The sequence below is a fragment of the Nomascus leucogenys genome, chromosome 4, assembly GCF_006542625.1.
Source record: "Nomascus leucogenys isolate Asia chromosome 4, Asia_NLE_v1, whole genome shotgun sequence".
NCBI classification, from domain to species: domain Eukaryota; kingdom Metazoa; phylum Chordata; class Mammalia; order Primates; family Hylobatidae; genus Nomascus; species Nomascus leucogenys.
Window position 1 is genome coordinate 149,889,719 of NC_044384.1, and position 26,780 is coordinate 149,916,498.

The 26,780-nt window shown below is 40.5% G+C and overlaps 1 protein-coding gene across 3 annotated transcripts in view; it reads right to left on the reverse strand.

The window, feature by feature from the left end:
* Positions 1-26,780, reverse strand: part of FBXO25 (F-box protein 25) — a 65,378-nt gene that overhangs the window by 31,177 nt on the left and 7,421 nt on the right. For 2 of the 3 annotated variants that reach the window (XM_030812426.1, XM_030812427.1), the window contains exons 3-5: positions 8,256-8,359; positions 6,772-6,821; positions 4,008-4,100 (exon numbers count right to left, since the gene is read on the reverse strand). In XM_030812426.1, the coding sequence (XP_030668286.1) occupies positions 4,008-4,100; positions 6,772-6,821; positions 8,256-8,359 (247 nt within the window). Of the gene's footprint in view, positions 1-4,007; positions 4,101-6,771; positions 6,822-8,255; positions 8,360-26,780 lie in introns of those variants that run through there. The other variant, XM_030812428.1, reaches the window with a different exon arrangement.

Genomic DNA, 26,780 nt, shown 5'->3' on the forward strand with positions numbered 1-26,780 from the left:
GGAAACAGGACTGGGGAGTCTTGGAAGGGCAGAGCAATGCCCAGGGACACAGAAACTTTTGAATAAAGACAAGAGAGACCGACTCTTCGCCTACATCTAAAGCAAATGAAAACATTAAAATAAATGATGGCGAGAAACTAAACTAAAAATACACTACCCCTGAAAGTATGTGACACTGGATGTACTATCTAATTGGCCCACCATAGGCAGAGAATGAAGTACTTCAGATAAGTTAATTTACCAAATAACTAAAATAAGATATATAAACTTTATGATTCTGAAATCTTTTTTCCTACAGATGTGTGTACTTTAGGAAACACAGCATATTTAACATTTTTATAAATTTCAGTTGCACACCGTGCAGCTTTCAGGAAGCTTTCGTGCTGTGCACTGCCCTGCACGCACCTCCCAAACCTGGGGCTGTTTGCACCTGGCTGTCAGAAGGCACCCCCTGGCTGCCAGAGGGGCAAGGGGGCAGGCTGTTCTTCTCAGTGCTATAAGCAAGCCCAGGACTCCAAGGGAATGATAACAAATATGTAAAAACCACAGTCACATTAACCTATAGGCTCAGGACCCAGTTCTACTTCCTCCAGACAGGTTTTGGGTACTGGTCTCCCTCTCTGTCTTTACAGCCGTCCTGGGTTTGCTGGGCACCTCTGACTTCATGGAAGTGCAGCTCCTCACTGCAATTGGGACACACTTACTCCACTTTGACAAAGCAGCTGTTATTTTCAGCAGTGGGTGAACAGCAGTGAACAAACCAAGCCCCTGCTCCTGGGGCTCAACTGGGATGGGGACGCAGACAACCTAAACACGTGGCCAGTGGCGCACCTGAGGGCCAGGGAATGCTGCTGACATGATGGGGGTGGCGAGGCCAAGGTCCCCGCCAGGTAGGCTTGAGTTGGTATTGCCACAACCCTGTGATCACTGGCAAACAAGATTTCATGGTGGGAGTGTGACTAGAACTGGATTTCAAAGTTTCTTGAAAGCACTAGTTAGAAAAGGCAAGGTACGTTGATCTGCACACAGGAGGTGCTCAGCGATGCCAGCAGTGATGGGCTCCCCCTGCCTTGAGTGAAGAACATCTGCCCCTGGCCAGTGAACAAACGGTGGGGCCATTTTATGCCTCCAACAAGACATCTGGCTCAAACTCAACTTCAAAGATTAGAGAAAAAAGGAAACTTCCATTCCAAACGACTTATCTTTATTTTGACAACTGGAAGAATCTGTAATTGAACACTAAATCCTATTACTAACTTTTATCCTAAGACTATGTAGTAATTATTGATTAGTCTCAGTTTAAAATTGCTGTTTGGATGGAAAAAATGATTTCACATAAAATGTTAGTTGAAAGATACAGGCTGGGCATGGTGTCTCACACCATGTAATCCCAGCACTTTGGGAGGCCGAGGCAGGTGGATCACTTGAGGTCAGGAGTTCAAGACCAGCCTGGCCAAAATGGCGAAACCCCATCTCTACTAAAAATACAAAAAAGAATTAGCCAGGCATCCTGGTGCACGCCTGTAATCCCAGTTACCCAGGAGGCTGAGGCAGGAGAATCACTTGAGCCCAGGAAGCACAGGTTGCAGTGAGCAGAGCTTGTGCCACTGCACTCCACCCTGGCCAACAGAGTGAGACTCCGCCTAAATAAAAAAAAGATACATATTAAGTTTTTCACACAAATTCTTAAGGGCAGATATTACTAAATGCCGTTACAAAAAAAGGAAACCTTTTATCAAGCATTTTAAAAAATGCTTCTACATTTCTTATTTATAGGTATTCTAGTAATACTCAGTGACATTATAGACAACTTAGCCTAAATTATGGAAAATCATATTATTTAGTATAACTGCAAGAGAATCCTCTCAGTTGTAGTAAGTGTTGCTATAAACATTTAAAACAGCAAAAAAATACCAAATACCTGCACAGTATGTATGATAAATGCACATGATAAAGTAAAAAAAAAAAAAAAATAGCACACACTGAAAGAAAGCCAACAGAAGAGGGCACTGGGCACGGGCCAGGGAGGGCAAGAATTGGGATGGGGACATGGAGGAGCCCAATCCAAGGCAAGACACAGGCTCAGGCTTTACCACAGTCACAAAGGCTGCTTCTTGTTTTTGTTTTTAGCAGAAGGTAGGCATGAGCAAATCACTTTTTAGAGGTAACTTTGCTAGACTTGTGAAGAATGGTGTGGAAGGTCCAGAGCGACTGCAGGAGAGGGAAGGTGGGATTCCCACAGAGCAGGAGCACAGATGAGCCAAGCAAGACCCTGCTTGGAAGGCAGCAATCAACAGAGATGCACAGACCTGTGAGGGTGCCAGGACAGCCATGCAACAATGCAGCCCTTTTGCTTCCTAAGCTCACCAGTTTCTTCGCTCCACCTCTGAGAGGTGGTTTGGAGAAACACAGCCTTTCTCAAGAGGGTTGCAAGGTAAGTTTAGTTAGTACATGAGTGCACAGCACATTTTAATTTTTATAGTTATGCATTTATTTTACATGTATTAGACAAACGACCGACAGAAAATTTACCATTTCACAGGTATTAATGTTTAGGATGAGGCTAAAGTAGGTATTTCTGTTTAAAAAAGTAAATTTGAAGAAAAGCTACCCAGCAAATTACAGTAGTATGTGGTATACAGACAAAAAAAAAATTATACAGTCGTTCGAATGACTGAAATTGATAAAATACTGGTCCTGGTCTATGGATTCCCTCTGACAAAGCACAGAACACTCGCACCTTCTCCAGAGTCAGTGACCAAAGATGAGAGAGCAGGGCACCCACCACAGAAACCACCAGGAGCCAATGACTTCCTCTTGTGCCCCATCCTACTGTGTCACTCACACCAAGAATTAAATCCTTTTATGTAGAAAGATGGTCAAGAATTGCTACTAGAAAGCAACTCAGTATGGTCTCAACTATCAGAGAGCTACATGGAGAAACAGTTACTGCTAAACAGACTTCTCTGCTGATGTTTTTCCCGGCTACTTAAGTCCTGAAAATTTCCAAAAAGCTGAGTCAAATCTGTGTTTCATCATCTATAAGAAAGGTACCTATCGAGAACACCCTGCTGGCCAGTGTGTAAATATCTAAAGGAGGACTCAGAAACACCAGGGAAGTCCAGCCTGCATGTGGTGGCTGGGCTTCAGTGAAGCATGGAGCACAATAGGAGCTGTAAGTAGTAGTTACACAAGCAGCCCTGGAAATTCTGCTCAGAACCAAACATAGCAAATAACATTATCTAAGGCTTACAATTATTTAACTCCCTAAATTTTTTGTCCTCCCAGTAGCACTTTTAAATGCCTAAAAGCAATTAAAAGAAACGTTTTTCCAATGTCTCACAGAAACATGAGAAACACAAAATTAATAGCTTCATAAACTACAGTTTCTATTTTATCCATAACAGAATGAAGGTGCATAAACCACACAGTAATTAATCTTTGGACAGAAGCAAACAATAAATGGAATATATGGCTAAGATCCTTTCTTTTTGAGTGTGGCCCTAGATAAAAATTTCTTCCAAAAGGATATCATTAATGCAATAAGGCTTTTGTGGAATTCTATTTTGTATGAAATTCCTGTTTTCTATTAGCTACTTCTTCCTCTGTGACACAAGCCTCATTCTTTGTGAAAAACGCAAAGCAGAAAACATTTGTGAAATCATCAGGTAAACATCCCACGACCGTTCTATCACTGACACGGTATGTAGGTACGTGGTGCAACCCCCAAGGGACCACCTTGTGGCATCCTCAGCAACCACAGAGCCACAGGGCACATGAGTGTTTGCTCCCACTGAGGCTCTGCAACCTCTGCCACCAATACTGGAGAAATCCTCCAACCTCACTGTTTTCTCCTGAACTTGTTCCCTTCTGTTTTTCGATTAATACGCAGCAAACAGGCACACCTTCAAGGTGCCAAAAGCATCTTAAACATTGCACACTTACAATCTTCAAGATACAGTTGTTCAAAAGAGTCATCAAAGTAGATTTTGAAATAGAACACTTACTTTGACCACATAATTGAACCTTCGGATATCTTGAATTGCACTTGAGAAGTCTAACCGATTGAAGGCTTCTCCCAAGGTGCAATAGCCATGCCTCTGGAAGAGCAACACAGAAGTTAAAATTAGTCAATTAGCCAAAAAGAATTGGCAGTTAATGTCAATTAAGTGTGCAATTAAAAACATTTTTGGCAAAGGACAATTTGTTATTTTGAAGACTGATTTTAGATTTAGATGAGTATAGTAAAATTATAGCAATGCTCATAATTTAAGCTGTTTATGTATACCTGAGACACCGTTAACTGACATTTTTTACAACCTGAAGTAATGACAAATACAAACATTTATTAAATATCTTGCTGGTTTGTTTTGTTGGGGACAAATTGGGGTGTGGATGACGTTAAAGCTAAGATCATAAAAAAGCTGGATTTATTCTAGGCTACACAACTAAAAATACATAAATCATCTGCTTAGCTGCATTGTAAGGATGCAAGTGTTATAAATATCTAGCTGGAACACAGGATTTCTCTGCAGGGGAGGCATGCACTGCCCGAGTTTGAAGTATAACGTGGGATTTCTCTCCAGGGCAGGCACGCACTGCCCAGGTTGGAAGTATGCTCAACCAGAAGGATGAGGGCTGGGAGAGGCACTTCAGTAGCAAGAAGGTGCCTCTGAAAACCAGCACTGGGATGGAGAGGGCTGAAGGCAAGTGCTGGATGTGACCATGGGCAGCTTTCAGGCTGGGAGCACGGACGCCAAGAACCCAAAACACCAAAAAAACTGGTGGTTAGACCCACAGGTCCAAGAACCAAAGGAAGAAAATGAAACAACTTATTTTCAGTACTGTAAACACTGCTGCTATTCTCTTAGATGTTTTTCTTCCATGATATACCCTTATCCTATATTTGTTTGTATAGATTAGCACATTGGGTTTCAGAAGTCATTTTAAACTCCATCTTCATCCTCCATATCTGAAATATTTACAATCTACAGATTTTCAAGTCAAAATTGTAGAAATAAGCAAGCTCGAAAACAATAATAGAAAACATGAGATGATTGGTCTCAAATTCCAAACAGGTGACTTGAGATGTCCTAGAGAAAGCAGCTGGAGTCATAGCACCTTTGTCTCTGACAGCTGATACACTCAGAGGCTCATGTGCTTTTTTGCGTCAACCCCAATCGCCCTAACGGGTGCACAACTCAACAAAATACATTCATTTAAAACATCCAAATATGTTGACTAAGTGCCTGCGATGTGGACAACATTTTCCTGGGAACTCTGGGGAAAGGAAGCACTCATTTGGATATAGATTATAATCTGAAATCCATCACAGCTGATATTCCACACGATGGTGCAGCAGGCACTTTTCAAGGTCACCACCCATCTCACAACAGGAAACTAAATCTGATTCACAGAGCAGACCACAAAGAGCATGTCTGGACCTAGAACCACAGCATGTAACCTTGGAAGCCGTGAGACACCAGCCAGCATGGACAAGCAGCAGGCACTTGATCTATACCAAGTGAGGGTGTGGAGACATGACGTGGTGCAGGGACACCAGCACCCGGTCCTAGTTCTGGTCCCTCTCAGCCTCGTTAGGTCCCGGTTCTAGGATTCCAGGGAACACCCCCACAGCCTCACAGTAAGATCCTCCTTTCCTGCATATGCTAGCTTGGATGGGATCCTCTGTTCTGTAATCAGCATGGCAACAGAGCAGATGAAATATTTAATGGTCTTTCATGCGCACTAAATTTTGTTTTTTATAAACTAGGTTAGATTCTGTCCAATAATCTTCTAATGGTGTATTTGAGTGTATATTAAGGATCTGATTCATTCTACACCCACTAACCATAACCAAACAGATTAAGTTTTCTTTCTCAGAATCTAATCCTTCAGTTTCTTGGAAGCTGGACTAGTTTCAGAGCATCCACAAACATTTCTGGGATATTTAACCTACCCTGAAATAACATGATAGAGAATAATTCCCTAAATTATTTTCCCCAATTGTTGCAAAATAAAGCAAATGCAGAGTTTCTAGGACTATAAAAGGAACTCAACTTCCCTAATCCTAGTGAAGAAACAGGAAACAGCTTGAAGCTCTCTGGTTAGTTTTATGGCTCATGAAAAAACTTTAGCTCAACTTGGCAAAAGAAAGGCAGGGAAAGAGTTCACACGGCTCTGCACAAACCCAACCCAATTACTAATTTCATGTTAGCCACTCTTTATGTGGAATGAGAGGGCTCACGGATGTCCTACCCTCCAAAACACGCCACAGGGAGGACACATTCCCATCAGCATCAGGGGTTCACGCTAACACAGAGAAAATGCGTATGACTGCAGGAGTCCATGATTGGTTTAAATAGCCCTGCTGTTGAATCAGATATGTACAGGTAGGCGGGAACTACGCACTGCACACATATACCACATGCCACCACACACCATACATCCCATACACCAATGTGTGCACAAATACATGCACAACCAGACATACACACCATACATACAACACACATACACCATACACACAACACACACCAATGTGTGCACAAATACACAGCCACATACCACATGCACATGCAAGCACACACAATGGAGAATCACTGCCTCAAAAGCTCCTCATATGCTATTATCTGTCAGAATGTGAACCATAGATCTGATATTGCAAAAGAAATGTGTTTTAAGCAACTTTATTAATACATTTATTTAATGTGACTCCATATTCAACAGAAACAATCCAAGATACTCTCTTATTTATAATAGAATACTTACTTCTTTTGTGCTTTCTTTATGGACATAGATCCATTTTTCACGATAAAAACCTAGAATAAAAATTAACTTTGTTTTTAAAATCTGGCAAATCATTTCAAAATGAAGATTTTAAAGGAATTTAAATAATTGGACACGTTAACAAAATTATCTGACTTACTATATTGACAAGAAATGCTTTTACTTGGTTGAATGCAAACAGAATTGCTTTGTTTCTTAAATCAGGTTAAGATATGAACAATGATTTCACACAGTACCAAGTCCTAGTAACTTAGAAGAACATTAGCATTATTGACTGAAGCCATATGAAGACATAAATGATTATAAAATGCAACTGCATTACTAAATTCCTATGTACCCTAATAAAAAGTTCTATTCTTCTACTGCTGTGTATGGTACCCCACAGAAACAAATTTTCCAGATAAACCTTAAAGTTTCAAGAATCACACTAACTGTATTCTCCATGTGACCCTGTTTTCTTCATAAAGTAGTCCCCCCGTATTCATAGTTTCACCATCTACAGTTTCAATTACCCACAGTCAGCTTTGGTTTGAAAACATTAAGTGGAAAATTCCAGAAATAAACCATTCATAAGTTTTAAATTGTGTGCTGTTCTGGGTGGTGTCATGAAATCTCACACCTTCCTGCTCTGTCCTGCCTGGGATGCGGATCCTCCCTTTGTCAAGCGAGTCCTACACTACCCGCCCCTTGGTCACTCAGTAGCCGTCTTGGTTATTGGATCACCTGTTGAGATATCACAGTGCTTGTGTTTAAAGAACCCTTATTGTATTTCATAATGGCCCCAAAGTGCAAGAGGAGTGATGGTGGCCATCTTGCTATAACTGTTTCATTTTATTATTATTCTTGTTAATCTCTTACTGTGCCTAATTTATAAATTAAACTTTATTATAAGTGTGTATATACAGAAAAAAAACCATAGTATCCATAAGCTTTGGTAGTATCCACAGTTTCAGGCATCCACTGGAGGTCTATCCCCTGAGAGAAGTGAGCCTATTACACATTAACATGTGTCTTGGTAACTCACGGATATGCTGCATGATAGAGCCCTACGCCCTCTCACAGATAGTTCCCACCTCCAGCCTTCCCCTGCTGCCATCTAACATCCTAAACTCCAGCTCTGAATGTCTGTCTCCTGCTCTGAATCTTCAGTGACTTCAAAACTCAAGTCAGGACACCTCTCAGTTTGGCCTCACTGCTGAAGACTGAGCTGAATTCATCACCACAATTCAGGCAGTCAGATTCATGGGCTGTTTTGTGGGTTTTGCTATCTCTTATTCTGTTTTTGCACATCTTATCCACTGAAACGGTTGAGCTGCAAAATGTTTGATCACTAAATCTGTGGGCAATGCTGGATACTGGGCTGTTATTTACATATTTGTATCACCTTTTATTTCATAAACAGCATTGGCAGAGTAATTTAGTATTTCAACATAATCAACAAGTAAAATAAATGAGAATGATCTTACTTTGAGTATTTGTGTCATTTCTAAAATGGTCCTTTTTCCTTTTTTTGGATGCATATTCATGCTCTTCATTATTGAATATTTCTCCATCTTCACTATTTAAGATACTGAAATAAAGATATATTCTATTAAAATATTTTTTCAGGGAGATCTTCATTTGGCTTTTCTTTTGTAAAAAGATACAAATACTTCAAAGTGACAGATTGTGGGCTTGAAATCACAAGGGTAATGTCTAATACATTTTTGTTTCATTTTGACAAATAAGATGTATCCTGGTTCTTTGAGAATATTGTACCAGAAAGCGCTGAACATGTTTTAGAATCTCTCAAGGGTCTTGATATGCTTATCCAAGGTAGTTTCAAACATCAAAATGCCTTATTAAAACAGAGATTTTTTAAAAAAACAACTATTAAAACTCCAAAAAAAAAGATGGTAAGAATATGGTGATACCCAATACTGACCAACGACTTGCTGTATCCCTTACCCCATGCTGAGTAACCACTCAACATTTCTGTTTACTCCCTCTATGTTGAAAGGTTTAACTGAAGTTAATTATTACTGCACTGAACATGTTTTTATTAAGCACCAACCAACCAAATATACTGTTAACACATTTAACTGGAACCAGGTGAAGTGACATGTATATTTTTACTGTTTAAATACATTTAAAAGCTTTTCTTCTTCGTGAAACAAGAAAATCAAATCATAAGGCAATAACTAAACATGTGAACACCTTTTACTTTTTAAAAAAATTTCCTCCTTAAAGAAAAAAAAAACCTGTAAATAGTAATCCACATCCTCAAAACTAAAGATGTGTAAAATTTTTATTTTCCACACACTGATAACAGATTTTCAGTGTAAAGTAAGGAAGGAAGCTCTGTGGAGACAAGCTGGTTGGTGGAGGCATGTGAGAGTGGTGCTCAAATCCAAGGAACTAAAATTGTTTATTTGCCGGTCATCGTTCTTTGACAAGAAAATTGTATACAAGCCCCTTTCCACTCACCAGTATTCACTTTTAGTAAAAAACAGCTGACTTTGCCAAATGAGTCACTTTCTCACTGTCAGAACAGACTTAAACAGCAGTGCCAACAGTTGTAAATCATCAAGACAAGCAAAGCGCATTTGAAAAACATACAAACAACTGAACTTTTTGTGGCAGACATTATAACAGCAATTTATGGAAATGTGTTGATGTTTGTATTTTATATTTAGTCTTACACCAGTTTGTTATCATTGATTGAAATACTGAATATAGAAGCTTTAGAATCTAAAAGGGCTTTTCTAATGAAAATTACAAACATATCAAAGGAAAAGCACAAATACAATGTTCTCCAGAAATAGTGTCGCAGAAATAAAGGCAGAATATGGAAGGAAAGAGGACTGCTGACTAATCCCATACGTACAGGGAGAAGGACACTCCATGCAGCATAGCTCCAACATGTGAGTGTGGGACAGAAAACCAAGGTGAACTTAAAGACATCCCATGGACACACTAAGCTGGAACCAACTCTGCCCATAGGTGGTGGTGCCAGGTTCAGATGCTTGCAGTAACCGCATCCTCCTGTGAATCTGGGCCTGGATGGCTGTGGCTCCCTGGGGGCTACCCACACTGTGGATTCCACAAGTGGAGGTGACTTCTTGGGCACTGCTGGGACACTTCCTGGGCCCGCCTGGGCAGTGGCAGGGCTCAGAGAACTTCAGCGTTAGGACCTTGGGGAGTCTATGTCAGACTTGAGGACCAAGCCTGGGCTCACAAATGACAACTAGGCCACTATTTTTACAAAGTATTTTAAACGGGGAAAAAGCCATTATTTTTTGGTTGTGGGTTTTACACTGTCAGGTAAACAAAAATCTACAAGTAGAGAAGAAAGATGAATGCTTCTGAAATTTAAATTCCGACACATTAAAATGTTAATAAACGAGTATTTAATTTATAAATCTTTCCATTCTGCATGTATCAACTACATTTCATAGCAATCAACTACATGTCATAGCAAACATGTTCTCTTTTTATAACCTTTGTTTCACGAGCAAGACAAACATCACCTACTCCGACTTAAAAACAAGGGAACCTGCCCAACAACTTGATTAAAAAATGTCAAACAACTTCAACAGACACTTCTCCAAAGAAGAGACACAGCAGCCAACAAGCCCATGAAAAGATGCTCCACATCACGAACTGTTAGGTAAATGCAAATTAACACTACAATGAGATACTACCTCACACTCATTATGAGGCTACTGGCAAATTAAAAAAAAAAAAAAATAACGAGTGTAGACATAGATGTGGAGAAACTGGATCCCTCGTGCAATGTTGGTGGAAATGGAGGATGGAATAGCTGCTATAGGAAACAGTATGGAGGTTCTTCAAAAAATTAAACATAGAATTACCATATGATCCAGCAATTCCACTTCTGGGTATATATTCAAAAGAACTGAAAGGAGAGAATGAAAGAGATACTTGTATACCCACGTTCATAGCAGTATTACTTGCAACAGCTAAACATGGAAGCAACCCACATGTCCATCAGTGGATGAATAAATAAAATGTGGTGTACACTATACACAATATGGAATATTATTCAGTCTGAAAAAGGAAATGCTGACACATGCTACGACAGGGCTGAAACTTGAGGACATTATGCTAACACAGTCACAAAAGGACACATACTGCCTGATTTGACTTATATGAGGTACTCAGCAAAGTCAAATCTTACAGACAGAAAACAGAAAGCCAGTTACCAGGTCTGGGGGTGCTGGAGAATGAAAAGTTAGCGTTTAATGGGGACAGAGTTTCAGTTTGGGAAGATGTAAAAGTTCTAGAGATGGATGGTGGTAATGGCTGCACAATAATGTGAATGTACTTAACTCCACTGAATCGTACATTTAAAAATGGTTAGGATGGCAATTTTATGTTGTATGTATTTTGTTGTAATTAAAGAGACAGTGTGCAAGAGAGGAGAGGAAGTAGCAGCTTGTCTTGTTCATGCTGTCTGAGGTGCATGTTGGAGGGATGGCGTGGGGGCGGGAAGTGTTAAAAACAAAGAATAGAACATTATACAACACAACTGGAAAACACAGGGCACAAACGCACTTGTATGAAACACAGAGTTTCCATAAACTTAAAACATGTCTGAATGATGGAGCTAACAGCCCTGAACTCCCCACACCCAGGCTGCACCACAGCATACGTCACCCCCTTGCTTGCAAATGTGCCCAAAAGGCAATGACATTCCAAGTTTCCTCTGACAAGCCCAAGGACAGGCCATGACTTTTCCAAGTTCCTTTCCATTCAAGAAAAGGAAGAGAAGAGAACAGAGAAGAATCAACAAAACAACTCCAAATAGAAGTAAACGAGAGCCAAGAACAGAACTATTTCTCATAATTAAACCCCAATTTCTATAAATTATAATCCTCATTCTAGTGTTGACCTATAATAAGATTTGCATTTTCCTCTGATGGTATTTCCTTAGGAGATGGATAACAAGGTCTTCCTCTTCATCTCCCAGACACTCTAGGGCTCTATGCACAGGCTTTACAGAGATGTGCTGTTACCGGCCATCATCTTCGAACATTTCCACACAAGGCTAGGAAAGGAAGACAGGCTAGGGTAAGCCTCCGGTTTTTAAAATTGCCAATCAAGGGCACCAGTTCTTAACTATACTTCTGTTAAGATATGTCACAAAATTTTTGTTACCAGCAAGAAAAATGACCAACATTTGTGAATGATTTAAGTTTTAGTAACTATTAAAGTACTATACTACACATTATAAAAAATAACACATACTCATAAACTCAACTTCCCTGAGTTGCCAGTAGGAAGCAACCCTGCCAAGCCCTTGATTTTGGATTTCTGGCCTCCAGAGTTGTGAGGACATACATTTCTGTGGTTTTAAGCCACTGAGTTTGTGGTTATGGAACCCTAGAAAATGAATACAATTATCTATCTTTTGAAGTTACTTCAGTTTGATATTGATTATGAAAGGTACAAATATGCTATCAAACAGAAGAGACTTTAGGGAGAAAAAATCTCAGCATTAATGCAACAAGTTGCCATGATTCTAAGTGCCAAGGTAATATAACATGCAAAATGTGATGATTTCACCAAAACCAAAACAAAGTGGAACAAACCCTCAAACACAGTTGATGATAACTCCCACTCTGGCCTCCTCTGACATTTCCTTTGGATCAATTTGCCTGTACCTCTTCTGTCAAGCAGGAGGTGGACTATATTTTGGTCAGCTCCTCCCCGGAAGGGAGCTACAAATCCCTGTTCTAACAATCCCCAATTGTTGTCTTAAGTTTTACTCTGTTCATCAATGGCTACCTACTAAACTTAGCTTTTTATCCATACATTTTCCATTCAAGTCGTATTATTTTCTCCTGGTTGGCAAATGTTTACATTTAGCCAGTTTCCTGATATAAAGCTACTTCATATCAGTGTATTATTAGTCTCTAATTATAAAAAGATAATCCAGAAGAGAAAGTCCAGTCAATTTTATATAAGTTAAAAAAAAGATGTGAAACCTATTTTTAGGATTAACATTTCCTTCCTAAATATCTAACACGACACACTTACGGACTCTTAACACACTCTTGTTACATGAAGGGAGCAGCAGAGCAGAGGGCGACAAGAGCACCAAGGCCAGGTGGAGCCACAGCCAATGTGGGCCCACCTCACTCCACATGGAGAAGCAACTGCACTGTGCACAGAGTGCAATCTGGCAGAAGGGAAACGCTGTCTTAAAGAGCTTCAGATGCAGCAACCTTTAAGAAGGGCTGTCCCAAGAAGTCCACCAGATGAAGCCGCAAACCTATCAAAGGGCATCAGACACTGTGCACAGGGTACACAAAACAATGTCTCCCACATTCTGTGACTTCCTGCGTGTGCCACTTGGACCACCACACTCCCTACCTGCACCATCTTACCTGGACAGACTAAATCTCGGCCACCTTATAACAAGGATATTCACATGGCTTCCAGTTCTATAAATTCCTCCCCCCCTTAAGAATGCATGTCTGTAAAATCAGAAATGATGAAAACTGGACTAGTGAGTGGCTTTGTAGTAGGCATTACAGGTCTAGAATAGAATAGGTTCAGTAACATATTTAAGATATTCAAGGGAAAAAAATATAAGCCAAAGATTTAACATCTAAATAGTGACCATCAAGGGTAAAAGTCACACATATTTTTTATGAGTACACACAAACACAGAAAGTACGGTGACCAGAAGCTGCGGGATGACCCACTAAAGAGTAAGCTCCGGAAACCAAAATGACTAGAGGCAGATGCAAAGGTGGGCTGCAGGGTGGTCTGTATTTATTTGTGGAGCTGCTGGCACATGATGGTGATAAAAGTGCAGCATGCCATGGTTACCAGCTCGGACAGTGCAGACAAAGAACAATCACCAGAGAAGTGGTAGGGGCGGGGAGAAGATGTGCAGGGGCCAACTGGGAGTGGGGCGTCCATGAGCTAACTGCAGTATCAGGTAGTGTGGGGAGCCAACCAAAGAAACTAAGTGTTTGCTATAAAGGCATTAGGATAAAAGTGGAAAAAAAAAAGGGAGGAAGAAAGCCCCCTTAAATACCAAAAGGGTAAAAGCAAATAAAATAGAACAAGGTGGTTCCCTGTTATCTGTGATGCAAAAAATGTACTTGACTCACCTATTAAATGGAAAACAGTCTTGGATTGGCTCACAGAGCAAAATCAAGCACCATATTGCATATAAGATATATAGCTATAAAAGGCTGGGAAAATATATAAAGAATTTAAAGGACTCAGAAAAAAATAACTGTCACAGGAAACTTTATGGCATTAAATACCTATATCAATACAAATTTAAATAATAAAAATAAATTATTTAAACATATAACTGAAAAAGCCAGAAAAAGAATAAGTGAACCAAAAAGAAAGGGGGGAATTATTACAAATAAAAGAGATATTATTAAGTAGAAAAAGAATAGAACTAAGAAGTAAATCCAAAAGCTGGTTCTCAAGAGAAAATAATCAACCAAAACAAACCACTAGGTATCTGATTAGAAAAAAAAAAAATAAGAAAGTTACAAGTGCTAACAGAAGAAAATTTAAACATTGTAAAAGGAAAAGAAACGTGTAGATTAAGAGAGATTTTAAAAACGTATCAAATTTTAAGAATAAAACAACACTAAACTACAGTGTCTAGGGATATACACTTGGTGATAAAACTACGAAGATTAGGGAAATGATTACCATAAGAGTTTGGGAAGTGGTTATTTTTGGGGAGAGGAAGTGGGTTACAATAGAAATGGGACATGTGGGGCACGCTTCTGGGATGATTGATAAAGTTCTATTCCTTGACCTGGGTGTGGATACAAGGACGTTTGCTTTATAAAAATGAAGAAAAACATTAAAAAATCATTACAGGCAACTTTATAAAACTCTATGCAATAAGTTAGAGGCAGATGAAACATTTTTTAAAAATATTAAATTTAATGCTATTCCAATACAAAATCAGGTTTTTTTCTTAGAGTTAAACAAGTTAATTGTAAAATGCATTTAAGAACAACAAGAAACTGTCCTAAAATTCATAGGGAATGAAGAAAGAGCCCAAATACCCAAAGCAATCCTAAGCAAAAAGAACAAAGCCAGAGGCATCACACTACTCAACTTCAAACTATACTATAAAGCCCCAGTAACCAACACAGCTTCTGTACTGGTACAAAAACAGACTCATAGACCAATGAACAGAACAGAAAACTGAGAAATAAAGCCACACACCTACAACCAACCAATCTTTGATAAGGCCACCAAAAACAGCAGCGGAAAAAGAGCATCCTATTCAATATATGGTGTTGGAATAACTGGGTAGTCACATAAAGAAGACTGAAGCCAGACCCCTACCTTTCACCATATACAAAAACTAACTCAAAACATATTAAAGATTTCAATGTAAGACCTGAAACTGTAAGATCCTCGAAGATAACCTAGGAAATATTCTTCTTGACAATGGCCTTGGCCAAGAATTTTTGGCTAAGTTCCCAAAAACAATTGCAACAAAAACAAAAATTGGCAAGTAGAATTTAACTAAATGAAAGAGCTTCTGCACAGCAAGAAAAACTACTGACAGAGAATACAGACAAGCTACGGAATGAGAGAAACTATTTGCAAACTATGCATCTGACAAAGGCCTAATATCTAGGGAACTTATGCAAAAAAACAAACGACCCCATTAAAAAATGGGCAAAGGAGTGAGTGGAAATTGCATCACTGCACTCCAGCCTGGGCGTCAGAGTGAGACTCCATCTCAGAAAAAAAAAAAAGGGCAAAGGACACGAACAGGCACTTCTCAAAGAAGATATACAAGTGGCCAACAAACATGAAAAAGGCTCAGTACCACAAAGCATTAGAGAAATGCATCAAAACCACAATGAGATACCATCTGACACCAGTCAGAACAGCCATTACTAAAAAGTCAAAGACAACAGATGCTGGCAAGGGTGAGGAGAAAACGGAATGCTTATACACTGCTGACGGGAATGTAAATTAGTCCAGCCATTGTGGGAAGTGGTCTAGAGATTTCTCAAATAACTTAAAATAGAACTTCCATTCTATCCAGCAACCCCATTACTGGGTATACATCCAAAAGATAATAAATCATTCTACCAAAAAGACACAGGCACTCATATGTTCATCAGTGCACTATCAACAACAGTAAAGACACAGAATCAACGCAGGTGCCCATTAATGGTAGACTGCATAAAGAAAATGTGGTACCTATACATCATGAAATACTACACAGCCATAAAAAAGGAATAAAATCACATCCTTTGCAGCAACACAGATGGAGCTTGACTTAATCCTAAGCAAATTAATGCAGGAACAGAAAACCAAATACCACATGTTCTCACTAATAAATGGGAGCTAAACATTGAGCATACATGGACACAAATGTGGGAACAACAGACACTGGGGACTACTAGAAGGTAGAGGGAGTGGGGGTGGGTTAAAAAAACTACCTACTGAGTACTATGCTAACTAGGTGACAGGATCTGTACTCCAAACCCCAGCCTCATGCAATATTTTCATGTAACAAATCTGTACATGGACCCTCTGTATCTAAAAAAGGAGAAGAAGAACCAGTAAGCACAAATAACCACACAACTCTGAGTAAGAACTACAATGGTGAAGACTCTAGCCCCAGCTGACATGAAAACACAGTATTAAACCTCTCTATTTACATCAGTGTGATGAGGGAAGTCCAGGAAGACAGAGAGAAAACCCGTAGTTCCAATTGCCCATGGAAATTTAGTATGGGAAAAAGAGGTATCTCAACACAGCAGGGAAGGGGCTTTTCAGTTAGTAGTGCTGCTGCAGTAACTGGACAGCTACTGCACAAAGACACAAACAGATTTGTTCCTCACATCATGCTCCAAGAGAAATTCCAAATGGAGCATAAGTTCTCTTCTCTCTGCTGAGGCATAATTCATATACAGAAGAATAGACTTTTAAGTACAGTTCAGGGAGTCCTGACCTGTGTACCTCCTGTAACACATACCCAATCAAGACACCATAGAAAGCTCCATATAGCTATTAAGTCAATCACCAGGGAGGCTCTCCACTCTGCCTCTCCTTGGGAGCTAAGAGGTAAGCTACCATGACGAGCCCTGTGCTGACGCAGGCCCCAGACACGACTGACAGCAAAGTCAGACTACATGATGTCTCTGGCTTGCCTATTAATTTTCTTAATCATGACTTAAAGACTTTTAAAGATGATTTTAGACTTGCACAAGAATTTCAGAGGCAGGACACACGGTGTCCCCAAGTTTCCACCCACCTTCATGCAGCCACAGAACAAGAATCAACACCAGAAGTGGAACTCTGGCATGGTACTCCCAGCTCAACCACAGGCTTTGCTGTTTCGCCAGGCCACCCACCAGAGCCCGTCTGCTGCTGGGCCCAGTCCAGGATCCACACTGTGCTTAGCTGACACACTTCCATGGCCCCCCATGCCAGAAGAGCTTGTAGTCTCCTCTCATCACCTTGAAGAGTACTAGTCAATTATTTTGTAGAATGTCCTTCAGAATGGGTTTGTCTGCTGTTTTCTCCTGATTCAGCTTAGGGAAAACCACCACAGATGATGTGCCATTCACACAGCACCACACCACAGGTACCCGCTGCCAATATGATGCCACCTTTGAGCTCTTGGTTGGGGCAGTGTCTGCAAGGTTTCTCCACTGTAAAGTTTTGTTCCCTTCATAATGTATAGCTATTTGGGAGGAGACTTGGCAGATATTCTATTTCTCCTAATTCTTTCACCTGTTAGATTTCACCTTGCTGCATCTGTCAAGGGACTGTGCTTATAACAATTATCATGGTGATTTTCTATTTCCCTTATTTCTTCTACATTTATTAACTGGAATTCTACAAGGAAGAACTGTTCCTTATCCCTCACTTATGCCTTCATTTATGTATTGATATCAGCCTAAATGGATGGCTATTTCTTTTCTTTTTTAGTTTATAATCCATTACTACTGTTGTCTATCCTGTGGCTCGAACTGCTCCAGCTTTGGCCAATGGAGCACTTTTTGACGGACATCGACCCTTCTGACATCTGACAGGCTCCCATCACTCACCTTTCATTTGCCCTACCCCAGCCCTGGAACCAACCCCTTCCCTGAGGAGCCCTTAGGATCCACCATCTCAGGCTGGCTCTGGTCACTGATGCAGGTGTCACTGCTCTAAAGCCCTCTGTCGACAGATTTAGGAAACAGATGTGTTATACTAACTCACACATGCATAGACCCATATTTCTCTCTCTCTGAAAAAACCAACAGCCCTAGTTCATGCTGACACCTCCAACCCTGATCCAGAACCACAGGATAACTCCAGCGCCATCCTTCCTTATTTGTAACTTCTTCCTAGAATACGTACAGTTTTGAGATTGCTAACCCATGCCCCTATGAGAAAGAAGTGCACTACCTAGAGGTTTTCTCTTTAGCCTTACAGCGTCCTGTCAAAACACTGTTTTCCAAAGTTACTGATACGTCAGCCAATTCCACATCCATTTCACTATGGTTATGGCGGCATTCCCTAACCGTTTTGGCACCAAGGACGAATTTCTTAGAAGACAGTTTTTCCACAGACTGGGGCGGGGTGGGGGGATGGTTTCAGGATGAAACTGTGCCACCCTAGATCATCAGGCATTAGTTAGAGTCTCATGAGGAGTGAGTGAGCAACCTAGATCTTTCACATGCACAGTTCACAATAGGGTTCATGCTCCTATCAGAATCTAATGCTGTTGCTGACCTGACAGGATGCAGAGCTCAGGCAGTAATGCTTGCCTGCCCTCTGCTCACCTCCTGCTCTGTAGCCCAGTTCCTTAACAGGCTATGGACTGGTACCGATCCGTGGCCTAGGGGTTGGGGACCCCTGGATTATGGGATAAGTCTGTAATACCATTTGATTCATCTGTCACAGTTTGTGTCATTTGGGCACTCCCCCCAGTAACACACAAACATTTTTGTTGATTTTAGTGAAATTTTGTGGTGCATAGTTCAATGGGTTTTGACAGGTGCACAGTCAAATCTAACACAGTGCCATCACTCCCCAAACTGCCTCTCACTCTCTTTGTAATCAACTCCTTTTCCACAACTCTTAACCCCTGGCAACCACTGATTTGTTCTTCTTCATTATGGTTGTGCTTTTTCTAAACCATCCTTTAAATAGGATCATACAGTATGTAGGCCTTTTAAGTTTGGTTTCTTTCACTAAGCAAAACGAATTTAAGATTCATCCATGCTGTGCGAATCAATAGTTTGTTCCTTTTGACTTTTGAGCGGTATTCTGCTGTAGAGATGTTACCACAATGTTTATTTATTCACCAGTTGAAGGACATCTGAGTTTCAGTGTTGGCAAATACTGAATAAAACTCTATTAACAGTCACATGCAGGTTTTGTGTGAGCATGAATTTTCACTCACCTTGGGTAAACACCTAGGAGTGAGACTGCCAGGTCCTACGGCAGTGTAACATAGTAAGAAGCTGCCACACTGTTTTCCAGAGTGGCTGTGCCATTCTGCATTCCCAGTAGCAGGGTTGGAGAGCATATTCCTGCTAGCACTTGGCACTGCCCTTGCCAGCACTGGGATGCTTCGTGATTGTTCTTTCATCTTAGCTCCTGATGTAGGCCTGTGCTGGTACCTTATGAGGAAGGTGCACAGCCTTCCAAATCACCTACGCCCACTGTGGCAGTCTCATTCCCCAGAACATACTGTTATACCTCTAGCTGGTCAGCTGCTTGCCCCAAATGGTACTGTGGCCTCAGGCTAGCTGCAGTGTTTACCTTCCGGATTGCTTGCATTTGTTTCCCTAACAATAAATTATGTTGGGCATCACATGCTTATTTTTCTCTGCTTAATTGCATGGGCTTCTCTGCAATCCATGAGAGTTGTTCGGTGAAGTACAGGTTCACCAAAACTATTGCCCAATTTTTTACTGGGTTCTTTTTTATTGTTGAGTTGTAAGCGTTCTTTATGTATTCTGGATACTAACCCTTTGTCAGATATGTGACTTACAAATGTTTTCTCTGAGAGTAGAATTTTAAAATTTTGATAAAATGCAAATTATAGATTTTTCCTTTTATGGATTGTGCTTTTGGTATCATGTCTAAAAACTCTGCCCAACACCATGCAGACTTTCCTTTGGGTTTCTTCCATAAATTCTACAGTTTTACATTCTACATTTAGGTATATGATCCATTTTGAGTTCATTTTTGTATAAAATGTGAGCTGTATAGGTTATTTATTTATTTTTGCATATACACATCTAGTGAAAAGCACCATTTGTTGACAAGATTACACTTTCTCCATGGAATATATTAAGAGGTGCCTTTACACCAGTCAAAAATAAACCAACCATATTTGTATGGACTTATCTGGGGTCCTCTATTCTATTCCACTGACCTGTGTATCTATCTTTTCACCAATACCACATACCACTCTCTTGATTGTGATGATTTTATATTTTATAGTAAATCTTGCTCTTTTTCCTTTTTGAGATGGAGTTTTGCTCTTGTTACCCAGGCTGGAGTGCAATGACAGGATCTCTGCTCACTGCAACCTCCGCCTCCCAGGTTCAAGCGAGTCTCCTGACTCAGCTTCCTGAGTAGCTGGGATTACAGGCACCTGTCACCACGCCCGGCTAATTTTTTTTTTTTTTTTTTGTATTTTTAGTAGAGACGGGGTTTCACCATGTTGCCCGGGCTGGTCTCAAACTCCTGACCTCAGGTGATCCACCCGCCTTGGCCTCCCAAAGTGTTGGGATTACAGGCCTGAGCCACCACGCCCAGCCGTTGCTCTGCCTTTCTAATGACGACTTTAGATATAAGTTTTTAATATGGAGAAGTTCATCTTTTTCTTCTTTCACAGTTTGTGGTTTTTGCGTGGTAAGAAATCTGCCTACCTTACATTGTGAAAATATTGTTTTCTTCTTAAAACTTTACAGTTTTAGCTTTTACAGTTCATTCTACAATCCATCTAAAATTAATGCTGTGTCCACAGTAAGAGTTAGTAATAGAGGTTCATTTTTCCTTGCATGTTTATCCAGTTGAAAAATCTTTCCCTTCCCAATTGAACTATGTTGGTTGAAAAAACTTTGCTTTCTCCTGTTGTTGCACTGTGCATCCTAGTGTTTTGTAAATTAACTATTCTTATCTTTTTAGTTTTTTGTTAAGTGTAAACAGGGGAAATATAATTTCTTTTAAAAGAGTTCTCTTACTTAATAAAGAAATAGGCCAAGCACGGTGACTCACGCCTGTAATCCCAGCACTTTGGGAGGCTGAGGTGGGAGGCTGAGGTCAGGAGATCATGACCATTCTGGTCAACATGGTGAAACCCTGTTTCTACTAAAAATACAAAAATTAGCCAGGTGTGGTGGTGGGTGCCTGTAGTCCTAGCTACTCAGGAGCCTGAGGCAGGAGAACTGCTTGAACCCAGGAGGCAGAGGTTGCAGTGAGCCAAAATCACGCCATTGCACTCCAGCCTGAGTGACAGAGCAAGACTCCATCTAAAAAAAAAAAAAAAAAAAAAAAAGAACAAACGAATGAACAAAAGAAAGGAAAGGAAAGGGAAAGGAAAAGAAATAAAATTAAAATGTCTAACGTTTTTCGCCGACCAAACTAGTTAAAGTAATTACAAAGACAAGGCTGCTGTAAACACCTTGTGCACTGTCCCCAAAACGCAGATGGCATGGGAGCAGACAGCACCTTTAGATGAAGACACACATGCAGCCTACACCAGACACACAGATGCATTTCAGCCATTATTCCCTCATGATGAAATCCTCCCCTTGTGCAGTGTGTAACCTGCACTGACAGAAACACATCCTGCGTGAAGTGTGAAGTAATGGCAATCTGTGTACACTACTATTCAGAGTATAAACTGGTGCAAAATCACAGAAGGTAATGTGGCAATAGTAGAATTGTAAATATACAATTCTATTAGGAACTTAAATTTCATAAATATTCACACAAGTATGCAAAGAGATGTTCACAGATGACCCATGCTATACCACTAGAAATAATGAAAAGTGAGAAATAGCAAAAATGATGTCACTGGAAGCTTGGAGAAATAAGTTATGGTATACCTAAACAATGAAATGCCATCAGTACAATGAATGAGGAACTCAACACGCACTGACATGGAACAACTTCCAGGAAATACAAGTGGAGGAAAAGGATGAACATGCAACGCATTAGAAGAACATGGTGACACCATTTCACTGGAAAAGGAAAGAGGTGCATGACCTGTGACACTGTGGTTCTGTTCCTAGGCACAGACCCAGGGACCCTAAACCCACAAGACAATGTGGATTTAGATGTTATTTCAGTTAATGGAACTCTACCTTCCAGCTGCTGAGGCCAAAGTCTTAATCTCACCCCCTGACCCTCTTACTGCACCATACACATTCCAAGTGTCAGTTCTACCTGCAGAATACACCCAGGATTTGAGCCCTTCCTCATCTACCACCTCCTTTCTCCCCAAGCCATGATCATTTCCCGTGGGGGTTAACCCAAGCCTCTTGAGAACTGGTCCACTTGCTTCTGTCCTGCCTCTTGGAAGTCTGTTTTTAACACAGTAGCCAGAATAATCCTGTTAAAGCGTAGGCCTGAACAAATCACTCCCCTGCTCAAAACCCTGTCTCCCTACTTCACTCAGAAAAGCCCAAGTCCTTACTATGACAACAGGTACTTCACAGCTGGGACCCAGTCAGGCTGGGATCTTGTCTCCTACCGGCCCTGCTTCCGGGCTCCCCTTACCCATGCTGGAACCCTGCTGTCCCTGAATATGCCAGATGATGTACTCCTGCCTTGAGGCCTCTGCACTTTTTCTTTCCCTGCTGGGGAGGCCCTGCCCTCAGACATCCATTCATCCTGCTCTCATTGCCTAAGGTTTCCTTCCACAGATGCCTTCTTAGAGGCCACTCTCTGTAGATCTTCCTCTAACACCACCCATCCTTAGCATTTCTTATCTCCCACATACTATCACACTTCCTACACTGCAGAATTCATCTTGTCCACTGCCTGTTTCACCAGAATGCAAGCTCCATCAGACATGGGTTGTCAGGTTTCATTTATTGCTGTATCCTGACACCATAGCACATAGTAAATCCTTAATATATTGTGGACTAAACAGGTGTAACAGTATGTGTAATAATAAGACCAGAGACATCTCTAAGTCTGGCTCCTGGGTAGATTTTATCTATCCAACAAAGGAGTAGAGGCTTGACTCCAGCCCATTCCATTTCCAAGGAAACCCTTTCTGGAGGGGTGGGGAAAGCTGTGTCCTTCCCATCAAGGGCAGAGAAAAGCCACTACCACTCACGTAGGAAAAATCCCTATGACTCTACCCCTGGGGGTAATCAACAGGCAAAGGGCAACACACTTACTGTTCCCTGTGAGATAAGTAACAAAAATGAGCCTCTGTTCAGAATATCTCAGGTGTTCTGGACAAAAAATAAAGATTCAGGATAAAGTTAATAAAGATGAAAATTTTAAATCAACGTGAGGTTCTGAGAAAAAGTCTGATGGCTCCGGATTTCCTGGTGACACAAGACATATGGTTGTTTTGAAAAGATGGGGAAGGAGGTATGTAGACAGCCAAACATCAGAGGAGAGTGAAGGAGTTTGAAACATTGATAACACAAAGAGGAGTAGAGCAGGCCAACCAAGCAAACACAGTGGGGCTGTGGGCCACGTGGGGGCCCTTCAGGCACACAGCAGATGACCAAGAAACATCAGTTTACAGAATGAGTGGAAGAATAAATGAGTGAGCAACTGAAAAGGGCAAATAAATGAGTGGGTGAACAAGGAGGAGCAAGCAATGAGAGAATAAACTCAGAAGAAAGCAAGTGAGTGAACTGATGATGTCCCCACTGTGTTCTCTGGTGTGAATCTTCTTTCTTATATTTCTTACCTGCTCATGTGTTGGTACATTTAGGGTTGGGAATATGCCATTTGAGTGTGTTTTTTAAAAAAAGACTGGGATGGAGTTTAGGGTATTGGCAAGAGTGTTACTGAAACAACGGATCATGGAATATAAGCTGGACAAAAGGAGACATGACAAAAAGAAGGTTAATAGGATAGAAAAAATAAGGCAACGATTGAGGCGGTAGTCAGGAAATCTGGAAGGTGAGAAGATTATGCTTAAAGACTGCGATGCCCGAATTCATGGGTTTGGACCATGGGAGTGGGTAGCTGAGACAGAGAAGATGACAGGAGAGAAGGAGATCCTAGGAACAAAGAGGACAGTACTAAGGCCAGAGGCTGTGAGTCCCACAGGTGTACACTGAAACCACCAGGCAACAGCAGGGACTGGGGCGGAGAAAATGACCGCAATTCTTTGCAGACTCCAACATCTGGTGAGCATGACAATGCAGGATGTGACTGTGCAGAGCAGGATCTGAGCTAGAAAAGGGGAACTTCACCCTTCACGTTCTATGCTTCATGACTGCGTTAATTTTTTGTTGTCTTTCATTTACAAAGAGCACATGTTGCCTTATAATTGACAAAACCCACAAATTTGGGGAAGAGATAATATTAAAGTCAGAGAAAAGAGTTTACAATACAGAGAAAATCATTAATTTAAGAAGCACTAACAAATACTGCTTGAAACAGTTAGTGCTGAGTCTGACACTGAAATGAATTTTCTTTTTCTTTCCAGTCACTAAAGAAGGAATATCAGGAAGCCCATCTGGATTTTTGCTGAAACCTGTAACAATACTCTAAAGATCCTAAGGGGAAAATGCCAATGTGCTAACAAGGATATTTACTTAAATGGATACAGGATGTCCCCTTTCCAAGGTACAGTGGCTTTTGAGTCCAGTACATACTTCAACGGCTAGAAGGATCCCCTGAATTCTCTATCCCTCATGGTAACCAGAGACTATGTTCACATTCTCATAAGGGAACCAAAAATGTAGCTTCTTCTATCTTGTTTCCGTGGGGGGTGCACAATTTAAAAATGCCTTTTACAGAATTCCATTATCTTGGGATATCCCGAGAACTACTAGAGTTGAAGATAATTTTGGTATAACCTTGAATTATGCTGGCCCCCATTGCTAAGCCCACTGAGAACCAAATTACCAAAATAAGTGTTAAGACATTCAAATTTGAATAGAAAATATGTTTTATGAGGTATAAAAATAATGCAATAAAAAAAATTCAGAAAATCCAATGCAAAGAACCCAGAAGCATCTCTGCCTAGACTGAGCTGAATGCGTTATGTTTGACTACACACTCCCTTGTCAAATGTCAACTTCATAAAAGACAAGGAACAACTTCTTATATTTCCTCAACAGTGCCTATAGTTATACTGAAATAACTATAGGCAATTACAGTGCCCATAATAACACTGAAATCTGATGGAAAAAGTTAGAAATTCTTAAAGATATATAGTATTTAGACACCCTTCTTCAATATCTTTCCTTTATAGGAATCATACAATTTCTGTCATCAAACATAATACTGAGTGGCAGAAACACTATGCTGGAGAGAAGACCCACCCAGATTATTTACTTATACCACTTCCCCAGCTGAACCCTTAGAGTCCTTCTCAGGGCCACCCTTTTGGCTAGTCCAATCAATCTCTGACTCACTCTTTTACTGATCCTGACCCTGTGTCCAGCTGTGCAGACATCACCATAGGCAGCACTCAACATTTCTCACGTGTCTACTGAAACCCTTAACTGGCTGTCCTCTCTTCAATCTGGACCCCAGCTCACCTGCATTCTATTCTGAATCAACAGCCTAATAAAAGGCTTCCTTAGGTAAGGGTTAAGATGAATCCTCTGTCCATCAAACTATGTTTAAACCTCAGTAATATCATGAATGTTGCTTGAAAGAGCAGTTTAATCAAAGATTCAGAGTATGAACTGGCTGGCTGCCCCGAGATCAACCATGTTGAATTGCTTAATTTCTTGCCTATGTTCTCTAAACTTTTAATACTAAAATGAGTTGAAAAGTAAGCAGAAGGATACTAAAGGCCTTCTATTTTCACGCACATTCACAAAAAAAGAAAATTAACAAAGTTAAGTAGAATCTTGATTACCTAAATTATTTTTACTATAGTTCTTTTTCTAAGTTTAGAAAGCCCACCTTAAATCAAAGAATTGGTAGTACTGTTTCTCAAAGACATATGGGGGAAAGAGAAGGACATTTATACAGCGATTTTAAATGGTGATTACATATGGTCTTATCTTTTTAAAATCAATTTTAGGTTCAAAGTTAAATGGTTTTTCCTTCCAGATAAAGGATATATTAAACATCTGCTGCAGTTTTAGGTCACCAACAGCCTCTACCCACAGGTTTGGATTTGCATTTTGGTAGGAACGGACAGAAGTCAGAGGAAGATGAACAAAATGGCAGAGTAGGAAGGGGCAGGGGGAGCCCAGTACTGCAAAGCAACTAGGTGGGGTAAAAGGTGGTGCTGACTAGTTCTCGCTCACTGTGCCCCACAGACGGCAGCCAGGGTTGCTGTCATAAAACCTTTCTGCGCAGGGATGCCTGTGTTAGCAGCCATTGGTTCAAAGGGGTGGATCTATAGTTAAGTTTGGCGGAAGGGGAAAGGCAGACAGAGGGGTAGCAAGTTATGCAAAGAAAACATATCTCGACTGTATTCTCTAATTCTATGTGTGCAGTGGAAAAAAAACCAATTCTCAGACATTTAAAATGTGTTTGAGATGATGGGGAGAAGAATACATAAGGGAAAAAAAACAAATTCCCACAAATTCCTCACCGCAGATGCAGCAGTAACACCGTACTTCAAGCATTACAGCTTTTTTTTAATTGACATTCTGTAACATATCTCCCCATCCTAAAATGCACATTTAATAGTGGCTATTGGGAGTAAATGTGAGACATCTAACATTTCTAGATAGAGCCAACTATCTTTAAATTAAAAAAAAAAATGCCATAAAAATTATAAGATAGTAAAAACGACCTAGAAAATTCGTTAACTGTATAACGTTATGCAGTATCAACAGCGTAATTACAAG